At 43.4% G+C, this 19626-nt stretch overlaps 1 protein-coding gene across 1 annotated transcript in view; it reads right to left on the bottom strand.

The window, feature by feature from the left end:
* Positions 1 to 19626, bottom strand: part of SSH3 (slingshot protein phosphatase 3) — a 50995-nt gene that overhangs the window by 16700 nt on the left and 14669 nt on the right. Inside the window, exons 3-4 of the mRNA XM_015418823.1 lie at positions 16707 to 16744; positions 4857 to 5037 (exon numbers count right to left, since the gene is read on the bottom strand). Coding sequence (XP_015274309.1) covers positions 4857 to 5037; positions 16707 to 16744 — 219 coding nt within the window. The remainder of the gene's footprint in view (positions 1 to 4856; positions 5038 to 16706; positions 16745 to 19626) is intronic.

Raw genomic sequence — 19626 nt, forward strand, 5'->3', positions numbered from 1 at the left:
GCTCTTCTGTAAACTGCTCTGCGTATCTCTCAAGGCCACTGGAGGAGTCGCTTAGATCATTGCTTTGGCTTTAGGCAGGCAGAGCCATGGGAAGCTCGTACCTGTTTTTGCTTCGGGTAACAGTTAGTTCCCAGGCCTAAGGGCACGCGTGGGAACCATAGTCATTGGGCAACGCTCATATGAATGTACTATAACTGTTTTGCACATAGTTCACCCCTAATTTCTAACAGTGTTCCTGTCCATGCATCTATAGCTTCAAATAAAGTAAAACCTTCCTGCAAGTGTGTACTTCATTGTTGCTGTGGGTCCTGACACATGGACGGCTTCAAAAGGGAATTAGATAAGCATATGGAGCAGAGGTCCATCAGTGGCTATTAGCCAGATAAAAGGAAGTACTTTTTCACCCAAAGAGTGATTAACACATGGAATTCACTGCCACAGGAAATGGTGGGTGCTACAAGCATGGACGGCTTCAAAAGGGAATTAGATAAGCATATGGAGCAGAGGTCCATCAGTGGCTATTAGCCACAAGGTATAGATAGGGACTCTGGGGCAAGTGATGCTCTGTCATCTTGGTGCTTGGGGGGGGGGGGCCAACAGTGGGAGGGCTTCTAATGTCCTGGCCCCACTGGTGGACCTCCTGATGGCACCTGGTATTTTTGGCCACTGTGTGACACAGAGTATTGGACTGGATGTGCCTTTGGCTTGATCCAACATTGGGGTCTCTTATGTTCTTATGCCCTTCCACTATCTACATTAGACAAACAGGTCAGTCCTTACGAAATAGAAAAAAGTGCACAGCAATAGGACGTCAAAAACTAGCAAGGGAACATTTTAAAATTTCTGCACAGTCACTGCTTCAGATCTGAGAGTCACTGTCCTCCTACAAAATAAATTTTCAAAGGGAGAATCCAACACAGAACTGCTGAATTAGAACTCATTAAAAATTAAGTACTGTCCTCTGGGCTTAAACAGAAACATGGCTTTCCTTACGGACTATAAATGCTAACCGCTTAACAGTGCCCACTCTTAAGAGAGATTGTTTTCACTACATTGTTATTATGTTGAAACTATTTACATATGTCAATTATTTTTTATTATGTTCTATATTGCATCTTCCTTTATTAGACGTTGTTTATCCTATTTTATTACACTGTTTATCTGTACTTCATGAGAGGCTGGAACTTCTGGTCTCTTTCACGGTTCATTATGGGTAAGAACCACATCCTCTGGGCCCTTACACGGGGACTCGTACCTGAATGATTTACAATGGGTTTCTTCCCTTCCTCCCCCCCTTCTGTGACTTTGATTATAAAAATCTCTAAAAAGATTTTCCATTCCATATGCATCTGATGAAGTGAGCTCTGATCCACGAAAGCTTTTATGGTGGAATAAACTAGGTTAGTCTTAAAGGTGCCACTTGATTCCTGTTTTATTGCGCTACAACAGACTAACACAACCAGTGTTCCCTTTAAATTGAATTAGTGTGAGCTAGCTCAAAGTTTTTTAGCCTCCGGCTCACACATTTTTGTCTTAGCTCAGGAAGGATGCCTCCAGAGCAAACTAATTTATGCAGGAGCCAAATTGCTTGCTCACAACTTTAATGTCAGTAGCTCACAAAGCAGATTTTTTGCTCACAAGACTCCATTGCTTAGAGGGAACATTGAACACAACTATCCTTTTGAAATTACTGACCTCCCAAGAAGCTTCTGAGCAGCACTAAAATGTCCCAGAATTCATCTTGAAAACTACCACCTTAAAGGATTGCCTCAAGTACACAAAAGCAATCGTGACTCACTTTTCCCAGCTTGGAAACCTCCCAAAAGTGTCCCCAGAGCCAGAGTTGGAATCAGGCTCACTGAGAGTGGAGCCGCAAGCTCTGGCTGCCTGCCCAAGAGAGCAGAAGACCCGCAGGCCATTAATGGGGAAATGGCTGCAGCTCTGGGATGGATGTCTGCCCGAGAGCCGCATTCCAAAAGGAGAGGAATCTCTCCTCATCCCCCCCCCTCGCCCTGTCTCCATGCAGGGACACTGAGGCCTCAGCCATGTCCTCCCGAGCAAAGAGTCCTCTGCGCTCTGGGCGGCGGGGGGGGGGGCCTGCTGTGCTAAAAAAAAATGCCAAGCAAGAGACAGTGCAGATGTTGGACTCCCACCCTGAGGAGGAGAAAGGCTAAAAGTCAGGTCACAAACAGGGAATAATACTCAGATGACGACACAAACTCTGAATCGTGACAAACTTCTCACTGAAATAGTAAACGCTTGCTTTGATTGTGACACTTGCAGCTGGCGTGATGAAATGCCCCTTTGTGAAGAGAACCCTACAAACAGAACCCTCCTAGTACCTCAGGGAGGGAGAACCAGGCCACACTAGTCACCCTCGGATTGCTTTCTATACGCAGGGCATTGTTCTTGTGTAGAAGTGCAGTCAGTCCTATGTGCCCCCCCAACCTGTAGACTGAAGTGTGAACCTCCTCAGTGTGAACTAGGCCAGCACCTTACACCCGTCTTCTGAAGTGCTGCTTCTTAAAAAAAACCAACTAACAAAACAAATCCTCTTGTTTCTCACAGCTCCTTGATCTGTCTCAGCCTGTCCAACCTGTAGGGCAGGAGCAAAGGAACAGAGCTGGTGGCTCCGGGCAAAGCTTAATGGCGTTATTCGTCCGGAAGGCTTACTCCTTCGGGGCGCAAGGTAACGGAGAGCGCAGTGGCTCTTCACTTGCAGAGCTTCCAGGATGACGTGTCTGCCTTAGATCCCTTCCAGTCTGGCTTTCGCCCTGGTCACGGGACAGAGACACCAGTGGTCGCCCTCACAGATGACCTCCGGCGGCATCTGGATCGCCATTGCTGTTGCTGTTAGACCTGTCGGCCACGTTTGACATGGTCGACCATCAGCTACTGATCCACCGCCTCGCCGACACTGGAATCCAGGGACCTGCCTTACAGTGGCTTGCTTCCTTTCTCCAAGGTCGGGGACCAAGAGTGGCGCTGGGGAATCAACTGTGCCGGAGGCACCCACTGGAATGTGGGGTGTCACAAGGGGCCATGTTTTCCCCGATGCTTTTTAACATCTATATGCGCCCTTTTGCCCAGATTGCCCAGAGGTATGGCTTGGGTTGCCATCAGTAGGTGGATGACACCCGGCTTTTTCTGTTGTTGGACAGCCGGTCCGACTCCGAACTGGAAGTTCTAGACCAGGCGTTACAAGTCGTGGCTGGTTGGCTTAGGCTGAGCCGGATGAAATTGAATCCGACGAAGAGGGAGGCCCTGTGCCTGAGCCGTGGCAGTCTGGGGGTTGGGATCCCACTCCCAACCTTCGATGGGCCGCCATTGGTGCCAGGGCCAGAAGTTAGGAATTTGGGGGTCCTCCTGGATGCCTCCTTAACAACGGAGGCCCAGGTTGCAGCCACTGCCAAGTCAGCCTTTTACCATCTTTGGCTGATCAGGCAGTTGGCTCCCTTCCTCGAACGTGGCGATTTGGCAACAGTGATCCATGTGATGGTCACCTCGACACTGGATTGCTGTAATGCCTGCTACATGAGGCTGCCCTTGTTGCAAATCTGGAAACTGCAGCTGGTCCAAAACGCCGTGGCCAGGCTGGTGATGGGACTCTCAATTCGGGAGCACATCCAGCCTGTGCTAAAGGCATTGCACTGGCTGCCTATAGCGTACCGGATTCGCTTCAAGGTGCTGGTTCTTACCTTTAAAGCCCTTTATGGTCAGGGTCCGACATACCCGAGGGACTGCCTTTCCCCATCTATGCCCCGGAAAGCGCTGCGATCAGGGACCCAGAACTGACTGGTCCTCCCGAGTGTTAAGGAGCCGCCTTTTCGGTGGCAGCTCCACTCTGGTGGAATGAGCTCCCAGAGGAGATCAGGGCCCTACGGGACCTTTTACAGTTGCGCAGGGCCTGTAAAACAGAGCTCTTCCGCCAGGCCTTTGAAGCCGCTGCCACCACCACCACCATCACCACCACCAGTACAACTACAACCATCAGTAACAACTGATAACCACGGTGGAAGCCCTGAGCCACAGGGTCTCAGTGACTATTGCCTGGCCCAGCCCCCCTCCCCCCCACAATCGCAGTGGACCAACAGAACTAAAGTAAACAATGGAATCCCTAGCACTTTAATATTGTCTGATTTTAATACTGCTTACACTATTCATTAAGTAATGTATTGTATTATTTATTAAGAACTGTATTAATGTTTTTATGTATTATGTTTTATGTATTATGATAACTTTTATCTGGTTGTGAGCCGCCCTGAGCCAACCTAGGCCGGAATGGGTGGGATAAAGATCAATAAAATCAATAAAAATTAATGGAAGGAAATACACAGAAGGAAATATCTGACTGGCCCTCTTACAGTGCAAAGGGGAACCTCTCAAGTAGATTGGATCATTTGACAGACATAATGAATCCGATGTGACAGCAAGAAGTTACCCCCTTATTAATGTAACAGCAAGAAATGCTAAACCAGGAAAGGGAATCTGCTGCAAGTGTGAGGCCTTACATACGGCCACCCGTTTTTCAAGTGGAACAAAGTTTGAGTCCAGATGCACCTTTAAGATCAACAAAGTTTTATTCAAGGTATAAGCTTTTGTGTGCAAGCACACCTCTTTTCAAGGGTGAGGGGCCAATCCTTGGAGAGGCAGGCTAGAACAGAGCAAGAAGAAAAGAAGTGATGCAAGTCCCAGAGCAGGAAGAGAAAGAAGGCACAGGTCCCTCATTCCTCTGTCAAACACTGAACCAGATATTCCAGTCCCACTGGGACTACCCAAAAAGGCACACACACGGGCACAGTTGGTTTCCTTCCCACACTGCTGCTTCCATGCCCCCCCCCCATTAATCGTCTCACCAGCCGGATGGTGTCTTGTGGCCTCAGCAGCCCCACCATTTGCTGCAAGTGCCGCTCCTGCTGCCCGGCGGTATTCCCATCCTGCTTGTGGTCTGAAGGAGCTGGGCTCTCCTGCAGGGCCCCGAGCTTTTCTTCTTCTTGCAGAAGCAGAGCAGCTCCTTTGACCATGACAAAGCTGTGTCTGCAAAGGGGGGGGGAGACATTGGGAGACCAATATGGTAAAACCATCTCATCATTCACAGGAAAGACTCAAGAATCGAAAAAGACCAAGGGGGTACCAAAAGGGGAGGGGGGGAGCCTCTCCCCTTAAACCAGGCCCCCATTTTTTTTACAGGGTCCACATTTCAAGCCCTGACCTGGACGGCCCAGGCCAGCCCGATCTCAGCAGATCTCAGAAGCTAAGCAGGGCTGGCCCTGGTCAGTGTTTGGATGAGAGGCCACCCAAGAATACCAGGCCCGCTAAGCAGAGGCAGACCACCCCTGAATGCCTCTTGCCTGGAAGACCCTCTGGGGTCACCATGAGCCAGTTGCGACTTGAAGACAGAAAACAAAACATAAAAAAAATGACAGGTAAATCTCAGACTCTGAAGTAGTGAGACGGACAACCCTGAAGTTCAAACGAAAGCTAAGAAGGCTGTGCTGGTCTGGAGCATCAAAAGGCATATTAAATATACTCAGAGAAGGTGCTGCTGAATGGAAAATATTTCATTTTGCACTGAAAAACACAAAGCAGTTTTAACTGTAAGGAATACAGACTGACACTAAGCAGAGTCTATTTGAGAACATACAGTGATGCAAACATTTTAGTAATTTCAATGACATTTTAAAAAACAAAATTATTTACTTTTCACACTTTACAATCCTCCCCTTTGACCTCCAAAGGGCCCTCCCCATCCAGAAGTATTGAAACAAGATTGATTTGGTTGCAAGCTTTACCACTGGCCCTTACCCGCATTCGAGCAGCCCCTCGGGGAAACTTAGGGCTAGCACCATTTGAATGGGTTTATGGGCGTCCCTTTATGGTTGGGGCTCCTCAGGGAAGGGTGACTTTAGAAATTGATGATCAAATGTAATTGGTAACCAAATCTTAAAAGAATATGTTATTGCCCTGCAGTTTGCTGTCTCTCTACCCTCCACAGGTGTGCCTTCCTCCGATGGCCGCCTCTGCCCTTGGACGCTCCTGTCCATACGGTTCAGCCCGGTGACTGGGTCTACGTGAAGACATGGAAGAAGGAGCCATTGACCCCAGAGTGGAAGGGGCCTTTCCGAGTGCTAACAAAAGTCTATGCTGCCGTAAAAGTCGAAGGCAACCTAGGCTGGGTCCAACACACCCGAGTCAAGACAGCGGTTTGAGGGGCAAGCCCTAACCATCCAGAAGGAAGCAAGAGACTGTTGACAACAGATGATGTCTTGGTAGCCAACACTGCTACAGCTGGAGAGAAGGCAACACAAGAGCCCCGAAGACTCAACCTGGTGCTTAGAGCTGTTCAACGGCCTGAGACTGTTGTTCAAGAAGTAACCTGAGAGCCTACAGTGCCTGGGCGATTTCGCACTAGAGCTGCCTCGTGGCGCAGCCGCCGTTTGCCCCGACACGATTTGTCAATTTCACACCCAAGGCTGCAGGGCTGCATTTGACCCGCGGCTTCGCCCGATTTCCTCCACAGTTTCGTGATCCTCAAAAACCAGGATCACGAAACTGTGGAGGAAATCGGGCGAAGCCGCGAGTCAAAATGCAGCCCCGGGGCTTCGGGTGTGAAATTGACATGTCTGTGTCGGGGCAAACGGCGGCTGCGCCGCGAGGCAACTCTAGTGCAAAATCGCCCCCTGAGTCTTTGTGGCACATGTATGCAAATACCTTTAGTGAAGGCAGGGGAAGGTGGATAACAGATCCTACCTGGTACTGCCCACATTATAGAAGTACACTATCCATATCTATAGGAAATCAGCTTGGATTCGCAGAATGCATTCATAGATGCATTGATAGGAGAATCTTTACTTCTATAAGGAATTATAACAGATACTCATCCACAATATTGGTCAATGTTCAAGGGTGCAGAGGAGAGCGAGAGGTTTTAAACAGGTTGTGGCAAATTATCCATGGAGATACCCCACTGTTAATGCCTTGCTTGGACACACAGTGGCCACCATCTCCTTAAAGCCTAAAGTCACAAAGCCCTAGGGAGTGGTGGGAAGTATATTCGTGGACTTGCCCCTTGTGTACCAGTATTTTAAGTCCATAAACTATACCACAGATTTTATCACACATAAGTATATTGAAATTAGCTGAAATACATTATGGCTAATATAAAGAAACAGAATGATAATTGTTGCCACAAAAGATGGTTAGACATGGGCAAATAATGCTTTTAATATGCTTAAGATTAGTAACAAAAGTAAGTAGTGCTCTAGTGGAAGCTTTAAATTTATATCGAGACTGGAGTGACAATTTGTATATACAAATGGCACACATTTTAGCACACTAATTAAATGTGTCTGATTACTGGGTTTGTGCAGCCATGTCACACACCAGCCTTATTGTTTTCCTACTGATTCCAGTGCCTCTAAACAGTTCATCCATGGGTGAGCTGTTTCTTTGAATGGTAATCGGGATTAGAAGCTGATTTATAATATTTGTGGGGGGTTTGCTTGTTAATCATAATAGTAGTGGCCATAAGCTTATGTCAGCATATCCAGTGTATTCTAAATGTCATAAATGTGTGTGTAAACCTTTGCAAATTGCTAAGCAATGTTATATGGCCTTCCAGCAATAATCTGTTGTACAGCAAGTGAATGTAAACATCCGGGGCTGACCCAGGAAACTGAAGAGTCAGTTTTGGGTCAAAGGGGGGATTTGTAGGACGTGCCCCAGGCTCTAATGTTTTTTTACAAAATTGATTATTGCTGTTTTACAGAAGCCTTTGGGAAGAAATTCTCTGGGAATCTTCTTGAAGGGTTGACAACCTGTTTTAGAACACTAGACACTACTGTATAGTGCCAAGTGATGTAAATCATTTTAGTTGACATGTTTTTCTAGCCCTTGTTTCAAAGAGAAAAGGAGTGTTTGTTTTTTATATATATATATTTTTTATTTAAGAAACTGTCATACATTAAACATAAACATAAACATCAAACACATGTAAAGATTACATAATAAAGTTAGAAAGATAACTGTCAAAGGTACAAATTGTACATAGCATTAAACTGAGTAATTAAAATAATTAACACATCATGTCTAACTGGTAATAATCAAGAAAGCGTCAGGTTGGTTGGATATGTCTATTGTAGAAAAATTCGTGTGTCCCATAACTTTTTGAACAAAAGGTGACCATTTCTTAACAAAGAAGAGTTTTCGGCGTTCTACGTCAGGGTGTTCCAGTTCTACGGTTATTTTATCAAAAACAAAATATTCCCAGGACTTTTTATACCAATCATGTACGGTAGGGATTACTGTTGATTTCCATTTAGTGGCAAGATTTGTTTTTGCTGCAGTCAATAATGTGGTTATTAAGTCCTGTTGGTGTTTAGGGATTCGAATGTTTTCCCACAAATCTAACAAAATAACAATTGGTGAAAAAGGAATTGAAAGTGTAGTAATATTTTTAATTTCTTCAAGAATTTGAGACCAAAATTGTCTTATAAACGGACAGGTCCACCATAGGTGCAAAAAAGAACCTACTTGCCCGCAACCCTTCCAACAAGTGGGGGAGGTAGAATTTGAAATGTGTGATAATTGGAGCGGGGTCTTGTACCATCTGGTTATTAATTTAAAGGATGGAAGTTGTATATTTAGGCACGTGGAAGTAAGAGCTGAGGAACTCCAAATCTGATCTCATTGATCAGCAGTTAGTGATTGCGTTAGGTCTTTGTGCCAAGCTGTTTGGTAAGTGAGTAAAGGCGGATTTTTGAGACGTAATAGTATTAAATACACTTTGGAGATTAAGCCTCTTACAGGATTGGAATGACTATTTAGCAATTTTTCAAATTCTGTGAGTTTAACCCGCAGTTTGGCACATTTTGAGGAGTTAATTAAATGTCTAATTTGAAAATACTCAAACCACGGAATAACCAGGTCCGACGAGCCTTCCAACTGAGATTTTGATTTTATTCTGCCTTTAATTAGGATATCATTAAATCTGGTCAGGTTCAGCAGCTTCCATGTTTTAAAAGAGCCACGATGCCATGCCGGTTTGAACAAGGGTTGTCCGGTGAAATTCGATAGTAAAGATAAATAAGGGGTCAGATATGTATTGTATTTGGTCCACACCTGGAATGTAGCGGGTATAAAAAAGTTATTAACCTTCCTGTAACCTCTAAAGTGTTTGTAATTCCACAGAGACTCATGGAAAGATCCTGTTGGGAAATAAAAATCTTCCATATCTTTCCAGTCTGTAGTGTACAATTTCCAATACTGTTTAATTAAGTTGGTGAAAACTATCAAATCATAGTAAAGTTGGATATTAGGCACTGCTAGGCCGCCCTGTTTTTTTGGTCTGGTAACAGTGTGGAAGCTAATTCGCAGTTTTTTGTTACCCCAAATAAAGTTGTTGATTTCATTTTGCAATTTTTTTAGAAGAGAAGACGGGACTAGGATAGGAAGCGCTCTAAAAATAAAGATCAATTTTGGTAAAATTAACGCTTTAATTACTTTAGTGCGCTCTAGTAATGTGAGACACTGAACAGTCCATTTTTAAGTAGTGCTGAGATTTGAGAAGCGACGACTAGATGGTTTAATTGTAACAACTGCGACAGATCTAAAGGTATTTGCACACCTAAATATTTGAAAAATGAGGTGACCCATTTAAATTTAAAGTGAGAACGTGGGATTTGGTTTCTGCCTTGATATTTATGGGGTAGATTAAAGATTTCCTAACATTAATTGTAAGACCTGAGATTAAACTAAAACTTTGAAGATGCCTGTCTATGTAGGTGAGTGATTTTTTGGGGTTAGATATAAAAAGGATCATGTCATCCGCAAACATATTTATTTTTATCTCTTTTTTGTTTACAACTAGACCTGACCAGTTCGGATCGCTTCTGAGTAGATGGGCTAAGGGCTCTATCGCCAAATTAAATAAAAGAGGTGACAAGGGGCAGCCCTGTCTGGTACCCCTTGTCATAGGCTGTAGAGGAGAGTTAATACCGTTTATACGTAACAGAAATAATGGTGAGCTATAAATGGAGTGTATTGCGTGAATAAATTTACTACCAAAGTTCATATGAGCCATTAATTTCAATATATATTTGTGTTCCACGGAATCAAATGCTTTTTGGATGTCCAGCGAAAGAGCACATGATTCTAGAGCAGAGTTCAGTTTATAATGATGAATAATGTTAATAGCTTTGCGGATATTGTCCGTCATATCTCTTTGCGGAATAAATCCGGTTTGGTCTACATCTTTATAATCCGCAATAATCTGATTTAGTCTTTTAGTGAGTATATTGGTGAACAGTTTATAATCGTTGTTCAACAACGAAATAGGGCGATAGGATCCCACAAGTTCTGGGTCACAGTCTTTTTTGTGAATCAAGATTACCTTGGCTAGCTTCCAAGTGTTTGGGATAGGGCCCTGTTCTAAAATTGAGTTAAATAGGTTTAGAAGAATAGATGAGATAGATGAAGAGAATAGTCTATAAAATTCAGAAGTATATCCATCTACCCCTGGGGATTTGTTCAGTTTCATAGATTTAATGGCATTAAGTAATTCCGTTTCATCTATGGGGTGGTCTAAGAAATCCTTATGTAGGTTAGATAAGATCTTGATAGATTTGTTAGAATTAAGGAAAGATTCTATGTTTTGTGGAGATGGTTTGGAAGAAGAATATAATTGTAGATAGAATTTAGCAAATTCCTGCGAGATGGATTTAGATGAAGTTAATAATTTTCCGGTTACATCCCTTATGCTTTTGATGCCGGAGTCCAAGTTCTTTTTTTTAATCTTCCAGGCTAGGAGATTGAGAGCTCTGGGACTATTACTCCAATATTTTTGTTTTAGATAAAGGAGCCGTTTGGAGATTGTATTGACCTCGAGTGCTTGTAGTTTTTGTTTTTCTACTTCCAGCCGTTTGAGCACTTTTGGATTACAAGATTTTTTATGTTCCGCTTCCAAATTTTGGATGGAGTCTAGGAGTTGTTGTTTCAGAACCTTGGCCTTTTTCTTAAGCGCAGCAGAGATAGAAATATGTTTACCCCGTAAGAAAGCCTTATAAGTGTCCCATAACACATCTATTGGGGTATCGAAAGCAGTCTCGAAAGCAACCTAATTGCAAGTAGGTAAATGGGTACCCACCCTTAGAGGGGTGGGGGGCACCCTGTGTGGCTGGCTGAAGACGGCGGAGGCGGAGGCGGCAATGGCGGCGACGATGATGGCGGCAACAAACCTGGCGTGGATGGCATTGGTGGCGGCGAGCGAGCGCGATCAGGAGGCGCGCGTTTGAGCGATCCCTGGTGGCTGAGAAGGAGCACATCGAAGGCTACCATAAAAAGAGAAGGGGCGTGCACAGATGCCGAGCACCAGCTCAGCGGAGCCGGAAAGGACGTTACCGGGCCGGAAGCAGGCGAAGCGGCGCGCCTTAGGAGAAGATCGCCACCACCGAACGCCGGAGAAGAAACGCCAGAGAAGAAACACCCCCGCTGAGTCCAGAGACCCGACCAAGCCGACGGAGAAACATCAACAATAGCCACCACAGAGGGGGTGCCGGTAGGCTGTCCCATCCCCCTTACATACACTGTGGCCCTAGTTAGGGATAAATGGTGATTAGCACCAGAAAAATCTGTAAGCCGCTCAGAGACCCTAACCATGGGATTAGAGCGGGATATCAAGCCGAATGTTAAATAAATAAATAAAAAATTATTGAATTTAAAAAATTCGTCTGTTTCCTGTTTGATTTGTGCAACAACCTTTGGATTTTTCAATAAAAGGTTATCGACTCTCCAGGTGTATGCTCTGTCAGTTGCCTTTTTTGATTGTAACTGGCAACAAACTGCTGCATGGTCAGACCAACATTTTGGTTCTATGTCTACAGATATTAATTCATTGCAAAGATCTTTAGAAATTATAATGTAGTCAATTCTTGAGTATGAGTGGAACCGTTTGGAATAATAGGTAAAATCTTTGTCCTGCGCGTGGAGAAATCTCCATGCGTCTAAGTAAGAATATTTTTGAAGTATTTTTGCCAGCCCAGTGTTGCTGTGTTGATGTGTCTGCACAAGTTTGGGTTTAGCATTTAGCCACTTCCTGTCAAGCTGATAATTTATTATGTAGTTTAAATCAGCTCCCATTAGGAGAGGGCCTTCCTGGAAGTTATGAATAATATCAAAAACTTCTTTAGCAAATCCAAGTTGCCCTGAGTTCGGAGCATAGGCTGCTGCTAAGGTTATTTTTTCCTCATTTAAAATACCCTTAACAATTAGAAATCGACCCTTTGGGTCTTGAATCGAATCCAGTAATGAGAAAGTGTTGTGCTTTGAGATCAGAAGAAGCACGCCGCGTGCTTTAGACGAGCCGTGTGCAGTGAACTTGTGTGGGAAAAATCCTGATTTTAAAAGAATATTATTATCATTTTTCAAGTGCGACTCTAATATAAATGCTATGTCCACTCTAAGTGACTTAAGGTGATCATGCAATCTCCTAGCTTTGATTGCATTATTGACACCATTACAATTTAGTGATAAGATTTTCAGTTTAGCAGCCATTAAAATGTATGTTAGCAGAGATAGACCCAGATATTTGCCAATGTTCCATGGGTACGATTTGTATTAACTTTGATGGCCAGAAGTGTTCAGTTCTTTTTCCTCCAATGAACCTATCTAAAGTTAAGAACTTATTATAAAAATTACTGTACAGTATGTCTATGACAGTTATAGCTAAGATAACAAGTAGAACTACAAAGAAGGACGGATCTACTCTCCAACCAAACCCCCCCTCCTGTTTTCCCACCTCCCGCCCATGAAATTCAGCAAAGCAGCACAGATCAACAGTTCGCCCCCCCTCCCACAACCCAACACCCCGTCTCCCACCCTCCCCCTCCCTCCCCATAACAGTGAAGTGAATGTTAAGTACGCGAGTGCAGATAAAGACAAAGCCGATTAACAAATGGAACTGAGCGCACTGCGAAAATAAAAACAAACAACCTCTTGGGTTTGGAGCGAAAAGAGTAATTTAACCCTTCCCTTCCAAACAGAGCCTAAGCAGCTCTTCCTAAGGGATTCCCTCGCTACCGACCGAGGCTAAGAGAGCAAGCTATCCTCTTGAACCCTCCCTCCCCCAATTTTATAAGACGTACCAGAATGGCATCAAACCATAATGAAGTCATGCAAAACTTAGATCAGATTAGATACAGTCCCAAGCGAGAAATAAGTCCCGGTTAAGGGTGTTCTATGGGAGACCGCACTGGGATTTTACTGCTTTTCACCGGAGAAGTGGATTCCCATCTTCTTTTATTCGAGGTCTTGTCGCATTCCATTGGCACTTGTAAACGGAGCGATTTTAGAACTAGTCCTCCTCCTTCTAAATCATCGATGGTCCAGGATTTGATGTGGTGTCGTAGTTGTATGGCCCCTGTAGATAGCCATTTGTACTGGATGCCGGCGTCCATAAGTTGGGAAGTAATAGGTTTCAATTTTTTCCGAAGCTGTAGTGCCTCTGCTGAAATGTCCGGGAAGATCTGTATAGGTTTATCCTTGAAGGTAAAGCCTCCAGAGCTGCGGGCGAAGTCTAAGATTTTTCGCTTAGTGCGAAGGTCTGCTAGTTCTATTATGATGTCCCTAAACGCTCTCATTGGTTGTGAAAATTTAGAGCCTAATCTATGGCCTTTATAATTAGCGGCGCCACGTTGTCTTCAAGTTTCATTGTCGTAGCAAGCCATGAGGCAATAAATGAGGATAACTCGGTTGTTTCTTCTGCTTTGTCTTCGAAGCCTCTAAGTTTCAGGTTGCATTCTCGGAGCTTATTCTCTAACGAGATGATTTTATCTTTGGACCATTTTTCTTGTGCTTCAAGGCGTTGAATGCTGTCTTGGTTGGCAAGTCCGGTTTCCATTGCCGTTTCCGCTGTTGTAGCTGCATCGTGTACCGACACTTTAAGATTTTCGAGCTGGTCGGTAAGTGGTTTCAGTAATTCTTGAAAAGTAGAGAAAATGTCCGCTCTAAATGATATCAAACTAGCATGAAATTCAGCTGTGGTAAGTAGTTCTTGGGTATTTGAACCTGTAGGTGTGGTTCCGGCGGCCATTTTCTTTTCGAAATGCAGGGCTCTCGGTTTGGTGCGAGAAGAAGTTTCTCCATTTAAGAACGATTTGAGAGCTTTTGAAGATGCCAGTGCTTCTGACCTATTTCTTCCGTGGGTTTTGCCCATTACCTGAGGAGTTCTGGTTATATTTGAGTGTCTATTTGCCGTATTGGGGGAGTTCAGCGAGGAGCTCGATCTCTATCCGTCTGCTTCCATCCAAGCCGACGCTCCGCCCCCCAGAAAAGGAGTGTTTGTGATGTAACCTTTTAATTGGGGAATTATTGCAGGTGTTTTGCCCATTAATTCAGCCAACGTTTAGGACCTGTCAAGTGTCTGAAGATTTATTATGAAAATCCTGCTACTTCAAAGGAATAAGGAGGTTTGTTCTTTGAACTCCAGGTGTATTCCTCCCTTGTTAAAGTCTCTGCCAATTTCGGTCATTGCCCTGGCACAATTTGCCAGCCAGGTGACAAGTTTAAAGCAGTTTTTGCCTTCTGGAAAGCAACTCTGAATGAAAGCCTATAGTTAAGACGCAGTGGTCTCTGAGTTTTAGTAAATAAGGGAAACCCAAGCTATTTTACTCCTTAAGCTGGGGATGTTGAATCATAAAAAAAGAAAAGACACGGTTTGCATTTTTAACTGGAATAACAGAAAGCTTTGCTTGCTAGTAATGCTAACTAGGAAGGTGTCAGCTATGCTGCCATGGGGGTTGGGATGTTCTTTCAGTGTCTGTGTAAATTGCTTCCGCATTCCTTTCTCTCTGCTCTGCACTGAAATGCTAATCTCCAAAGCCGTACAGGTGGTAATGTGTGTTGTCTGCCTTCAAGGCCGACCGTGGGAGCCGCACAATTCCCAGCTTCGTCTAGTAACGTCTGCCAGCTCTACGCGTGAGAGGGTGCCTAATTGGCCAGCGCAGTGGGGGGGTGCATACGAATGCCCTATATCTCATTAGGTTCAAGAGGCAACTGCTATTCTTAACAGTGACTGTGTTAATGCATCTATGGCTCTTCAATAAAAGTATTACCTTTCTAAAGAAGTGTGTACTCCGTTGTTGGCTGTGGGTTCTGACAGAAGGCTTGCAATCACTGCCAATTGTTGAAAGGGAAGAGCCGAACTGGAGTAAAATAATGCTAGTATATATTGTAACAGAGAGAAATCTCTTCTCTTGATCTAATTGCTTTGTTTGTAACACTTTTAAATATAGATTATGGTATAAGATGTTTGTAAGAAGCAAAAGCTTCAACAATTCTAAATTCTGTTAGCTTAAGACAAAAGACTGTATGCTGGGAAAGAAATCATTATACACAAGCAGGTGTGTGTGGACCCCTGCGAACATGAGTACATAAATCATGAATAAGTAGAAAGAAACTGAGTTGAAAGAGCTAATGAGGGGAGATGTTCCGGTGTGTGTCTTTTGAGGTTTTAGGGAAGTACCCAGCTACTAAGTTCAGCCAAGAACGAAATTCATTAATTATGACCCTTGGCATCAATTAAAAAGAGTCAATTATTTGTACTGTAGAACAGTGTCTCCTACAGGCTGAACTGAGCTATGTGTTTTACAAATTATAAACTTCAATTTTAACAGAACAAGCTTCATGAAATGACCAGAAAATATTTTGTAAAATATTCTGATAAGCCAAAATGAAAACTAATAAGTAGAACCAATGCACCTACAAGAGCTTTATGCCGCAAGCTATTTTTTTAATACTAAAAGAATTAATATAAAGAGTTTAATGTTTTAGAATGTCATTGTAATGGTATGTTTTCATATTTTGTATACCTGTTAGTGAAAATAAGTTTATAAAATATTTTAAGATACTTTTATATACATGTATTAAGTGTAAAGAAAAACCAAGTTTGTAGAACTTTGTAATGGAGTCTGAAAGTTCAGTCAAAGGTAACAGGAGTCTGGGGGAAAAGCAAAAAGGAGTAAACAAGACTGTAAATCAAAATAATGAGCTGCACCTGCATTGCAGGAGTTGAACTGCAGCCAGCCAACATCCTGGGTGTCAAATATGTGATTGATGACTGGCCAGACAAATAAATCTGAACTGAATATGTCTACGTTATATCAGTGATGATGTAAAGTGGGGAGGAGCAAGCAGAGCATATAAGCAAGTTCCCGGCTGTAACAAATTGAACACCCACAAGCTGTGAGGTGCTCCTTTATTCAAATAAATACTTTTTATTACCCTTTACTGCCTGGATGGTTGTTTTCACTGTGTGGTTTATTGGCTAGCCACACAAGTCAAAGAACCATAACGCCCTTTGAGCGTTGGCAACATGAGTATAACAATAAAACTAAACAAAAAGATTTTGTTTTCATGTATAGGAAAAGGTCCAGACACTTGTTGTAGAGAACCTTCTGCAGCTTAGTCAGCATGGTGTAGCTGACAGGGTATTCAACTAGGATGTGGGAGACCCAGGAAACGTATTGGGTGACCTTGGGCCAGTGTCTCTCTCTCAGCCTAGCCTACCTCACAGGGTTGTTGTGAGAATAAAATGGAGATGGGAAGAATGATGTATGCTGCTGTAAATTCCTTGAAGGAAAGATGGGATAAAAATGTAAGAAATTAATATTTGTATGCAAAAAAGGACTGGATTATGAAGGATGACTCCTCACCGTCTTTCCAGCTGTCTCCTCCTGGGAAGATCTTCATCCTGGAAGGGAATTCCATATGGATTAGTCATGTTTGGTCCAGACCAGAGAAGGAATATCATGCTCCAGATTAAAGAAGCACTCGATTCCACAAGCCCATCGCTGAACAGCTTTCTGCACTGAGCAGTTTGCACCAGGACCTCCCAGTGGGATGCTTGCAAGGCAAACCTTCAGCTCTGCCTTCGTGAGAGGCTACCCCTCCTGATGAATAACCTCATCTAGAGACCAAAGGCCCAAGTCATAATTTATGTTACGGTAGTGCACCAGTATAGCAAGAACAGCATACAATACTAAACTATACAATCATAACAATCTACCTCCTGCACATTTGAAAAACATAAACACCAATTATTAGAAAAATTAAAAAATGTGTAAAGAAGTTGGGTGCTACAAGTACGTCTATTAGGACACGCAGGATATGTTCTTCACTCCATTTGGGAATTGCCTCCCTCCCCCCCCCCCCCCCCGCCCACCTCCCAATAATTTTTTTTATTACAGTCCCAAAACTAAGAAGAGCTTTTACTTTAGCAAGACTGGACTTTCTTCCCTTGGCGGTTTTGGAGAGCAGACGTAATACTCTAATAGAACATGCAGATGCTCATATGATACAAATGAAACCATCGAACATATGATTATGGCGTGCCCTATATTCAATGAGTTGAGGGCTAATTTAGTAACCCCTTCACTTAAAGATACAAAATTGCTAAATGTGCAAGCCCAGGTGTCATGTCTACTATTGGATACAAATGATTGTGTCACCCTCTCAGTGGCAAAATCATAGGTGCAATAATCAAATATAAGAGAAACAGTACTGAGTAAGGTCTTTTAAAATAATTTGTGGTTCTAATTTCTGCTTATGGTGATAGCTGTATGAGCAGTACTAGATAGATAGAACACCCTCTTGTCATAAGAAACACCCTTTTTTATTATATTCCCATCCCTGCTAGCTAGCAAAAGTTCATTTTTTGCTGGTTAGATCCAAATAGCAGACAGCTCAGGCAGGCATTTCTGTCATTGCTCAATGGCAACTCCTTTGTACCCCAACTGTGTGGAATCCAGGTGCTTTTGAACAATCTCAAACTGTTTTTGCACTCTTGGCTTTGTCACAGAGGAGGCCATAGTATGACTAAATTTTCCTCTTCCAAACAACTTCAGTGCCATAAACAGAATGGAGGCCCACCTATTATCAGGGGTCATTTCGTAGAAAAAGAGGTGCAGGAGCTCATTAGCATAAGTCATTAGGATAACTCATTTGCATATGCCGCACCCCCTGACATCACCAGAAGTGTGTCAGAAGGCAACACCCACCGCTCAGGCTCCACTGGGCTGTTTTGGATTGCTAGCTATTGGGGGGAGGGATGCGCAGATCCTTGTGCTCCTCGTGGCCCGGGGCTGCTGGGAGCAGGGGGTGGGGCTCGTTGCATGTGCCCGCCTCCTGGGCTCTTTACTGCTGGAGCTCCGCTCCTGCAGGAAATGACCCCTGCCTATTATACTCCCACCTAGTATACTCCTGCAGAGTGCAGGGGATTGGACTACATGACCTGCAAGGTCCCTTCCAACTCTAACATTCTATGATTCTATTATTCTATTATTCTGAACACCAAAAAGTCTTCCATGTAGGGCTGGGTACATTATGAGTTAAACTGTGCCACCTAAATTTGCATACTTGTGTTTATTTTGCATAATCTATTCTATTCTGCTAGTTATGGAGAAAGCACAAGGCCTGAGGACCAAAGTTCAAAGAGTTGCATAAACTTCGACTGATTTCTAGGACTTTATGAGCAATGCCCACAGGTTCTTAATTCTTCTCAGGAACCAAAAGGGCTATTTTAAAAAAAACAGTTAAAAGCAGAGGTTCTCTGACAACCAGGGTGGATAAAAATCACTGATTTTTAAAAAGGTATTTAAAAATCAGATTTTAAAATTTTTAATTGGATTTTTTTATTTAAATTGGATTTTTTAAATTTAAATTGGATTTTTAAAATAAAATACATTTTGAGGAAAAATCTAAAGATAGTCTTTGATTTAAGATACATTATAGCCCAAAGGTTATTCATCATGAAATAAGGATTAGTTTTTAATTATGTAACATGAGGCTGTATTTTTAAATTTTAAATGATGTTTAAATTTTTGGTAGATGAATTCAATTAATTGTTGGATCCCCAAGCATCGAGAATAAATCCACGTTTCAAAGAAAGTAAAGTTTATTTCAAAGCATTGGAAAGATACTCAAACACGTTCTTTGTTAGAACTGACTACAAGCAGTTAGGGCAGACATGATAAAGGGATTCAAGTTAGATACACAACCAATGGATAACGTTCCCGCTGGCGGGCAGGAGAAAACGGTTGCTTGCTCAGGTCCTGGGAACCAGGCGAACAGTAGACATAACACAGGTGCAGTTCACAGGCTTGATAAGTAAGAAGCTAGCAGCGAAGCATACTCTCCCCCTCACATCCTCCAGTTGTTTTACTTTGGCATTACAGCAGGAAAAACACATAGGCCAGCTGGCAGGGACAGGGATCACATATGTACAAGCAGAAGACAGTAGACATAACACAGGTGCAGTTCACAGGCTTGATAAGTAAGAAGCTAGCAGCGAAGCATACTCTCCCCCTCACATCCTCCAGTTGTTTTACTTTGGCATTACAGCAGGAAAAACACATAGGCCAGCTGGCAGGGACAGGGATCACATATGTACAATCAGAAGTTACACAGAACACCATGGCAGCTTGCTGACATACTGCCCCCTCAAAAACACACCTTAACCGTCACCTCCCGGGCCGGGCGGGAGATCTCCCGGGCTGGGCGGGAGACCTCCCGGTTTGTCCGGGAACTTCCTGTGGAAACAACGAAGCAGGTAAGGGGCCCGAATATCCCCTTCTT

Source organism: Gekko japonicus, unplaced genomic scaffold, assembly GCF_001447785.1.
Source record: "Gekko japonicus isolate JY-2015 unplaced genomic scaffold, Gekko_japonicus_V1.1 scaffold1466, whole genome shotgun sequence".
Classification (NCBI taxonomy): domain Eukaryota; kingdom Metazoa; phylum Chordata; class Lepidosauria; order Squamata; family Gekkonidae; genus Gekko; species Gekko japonicus.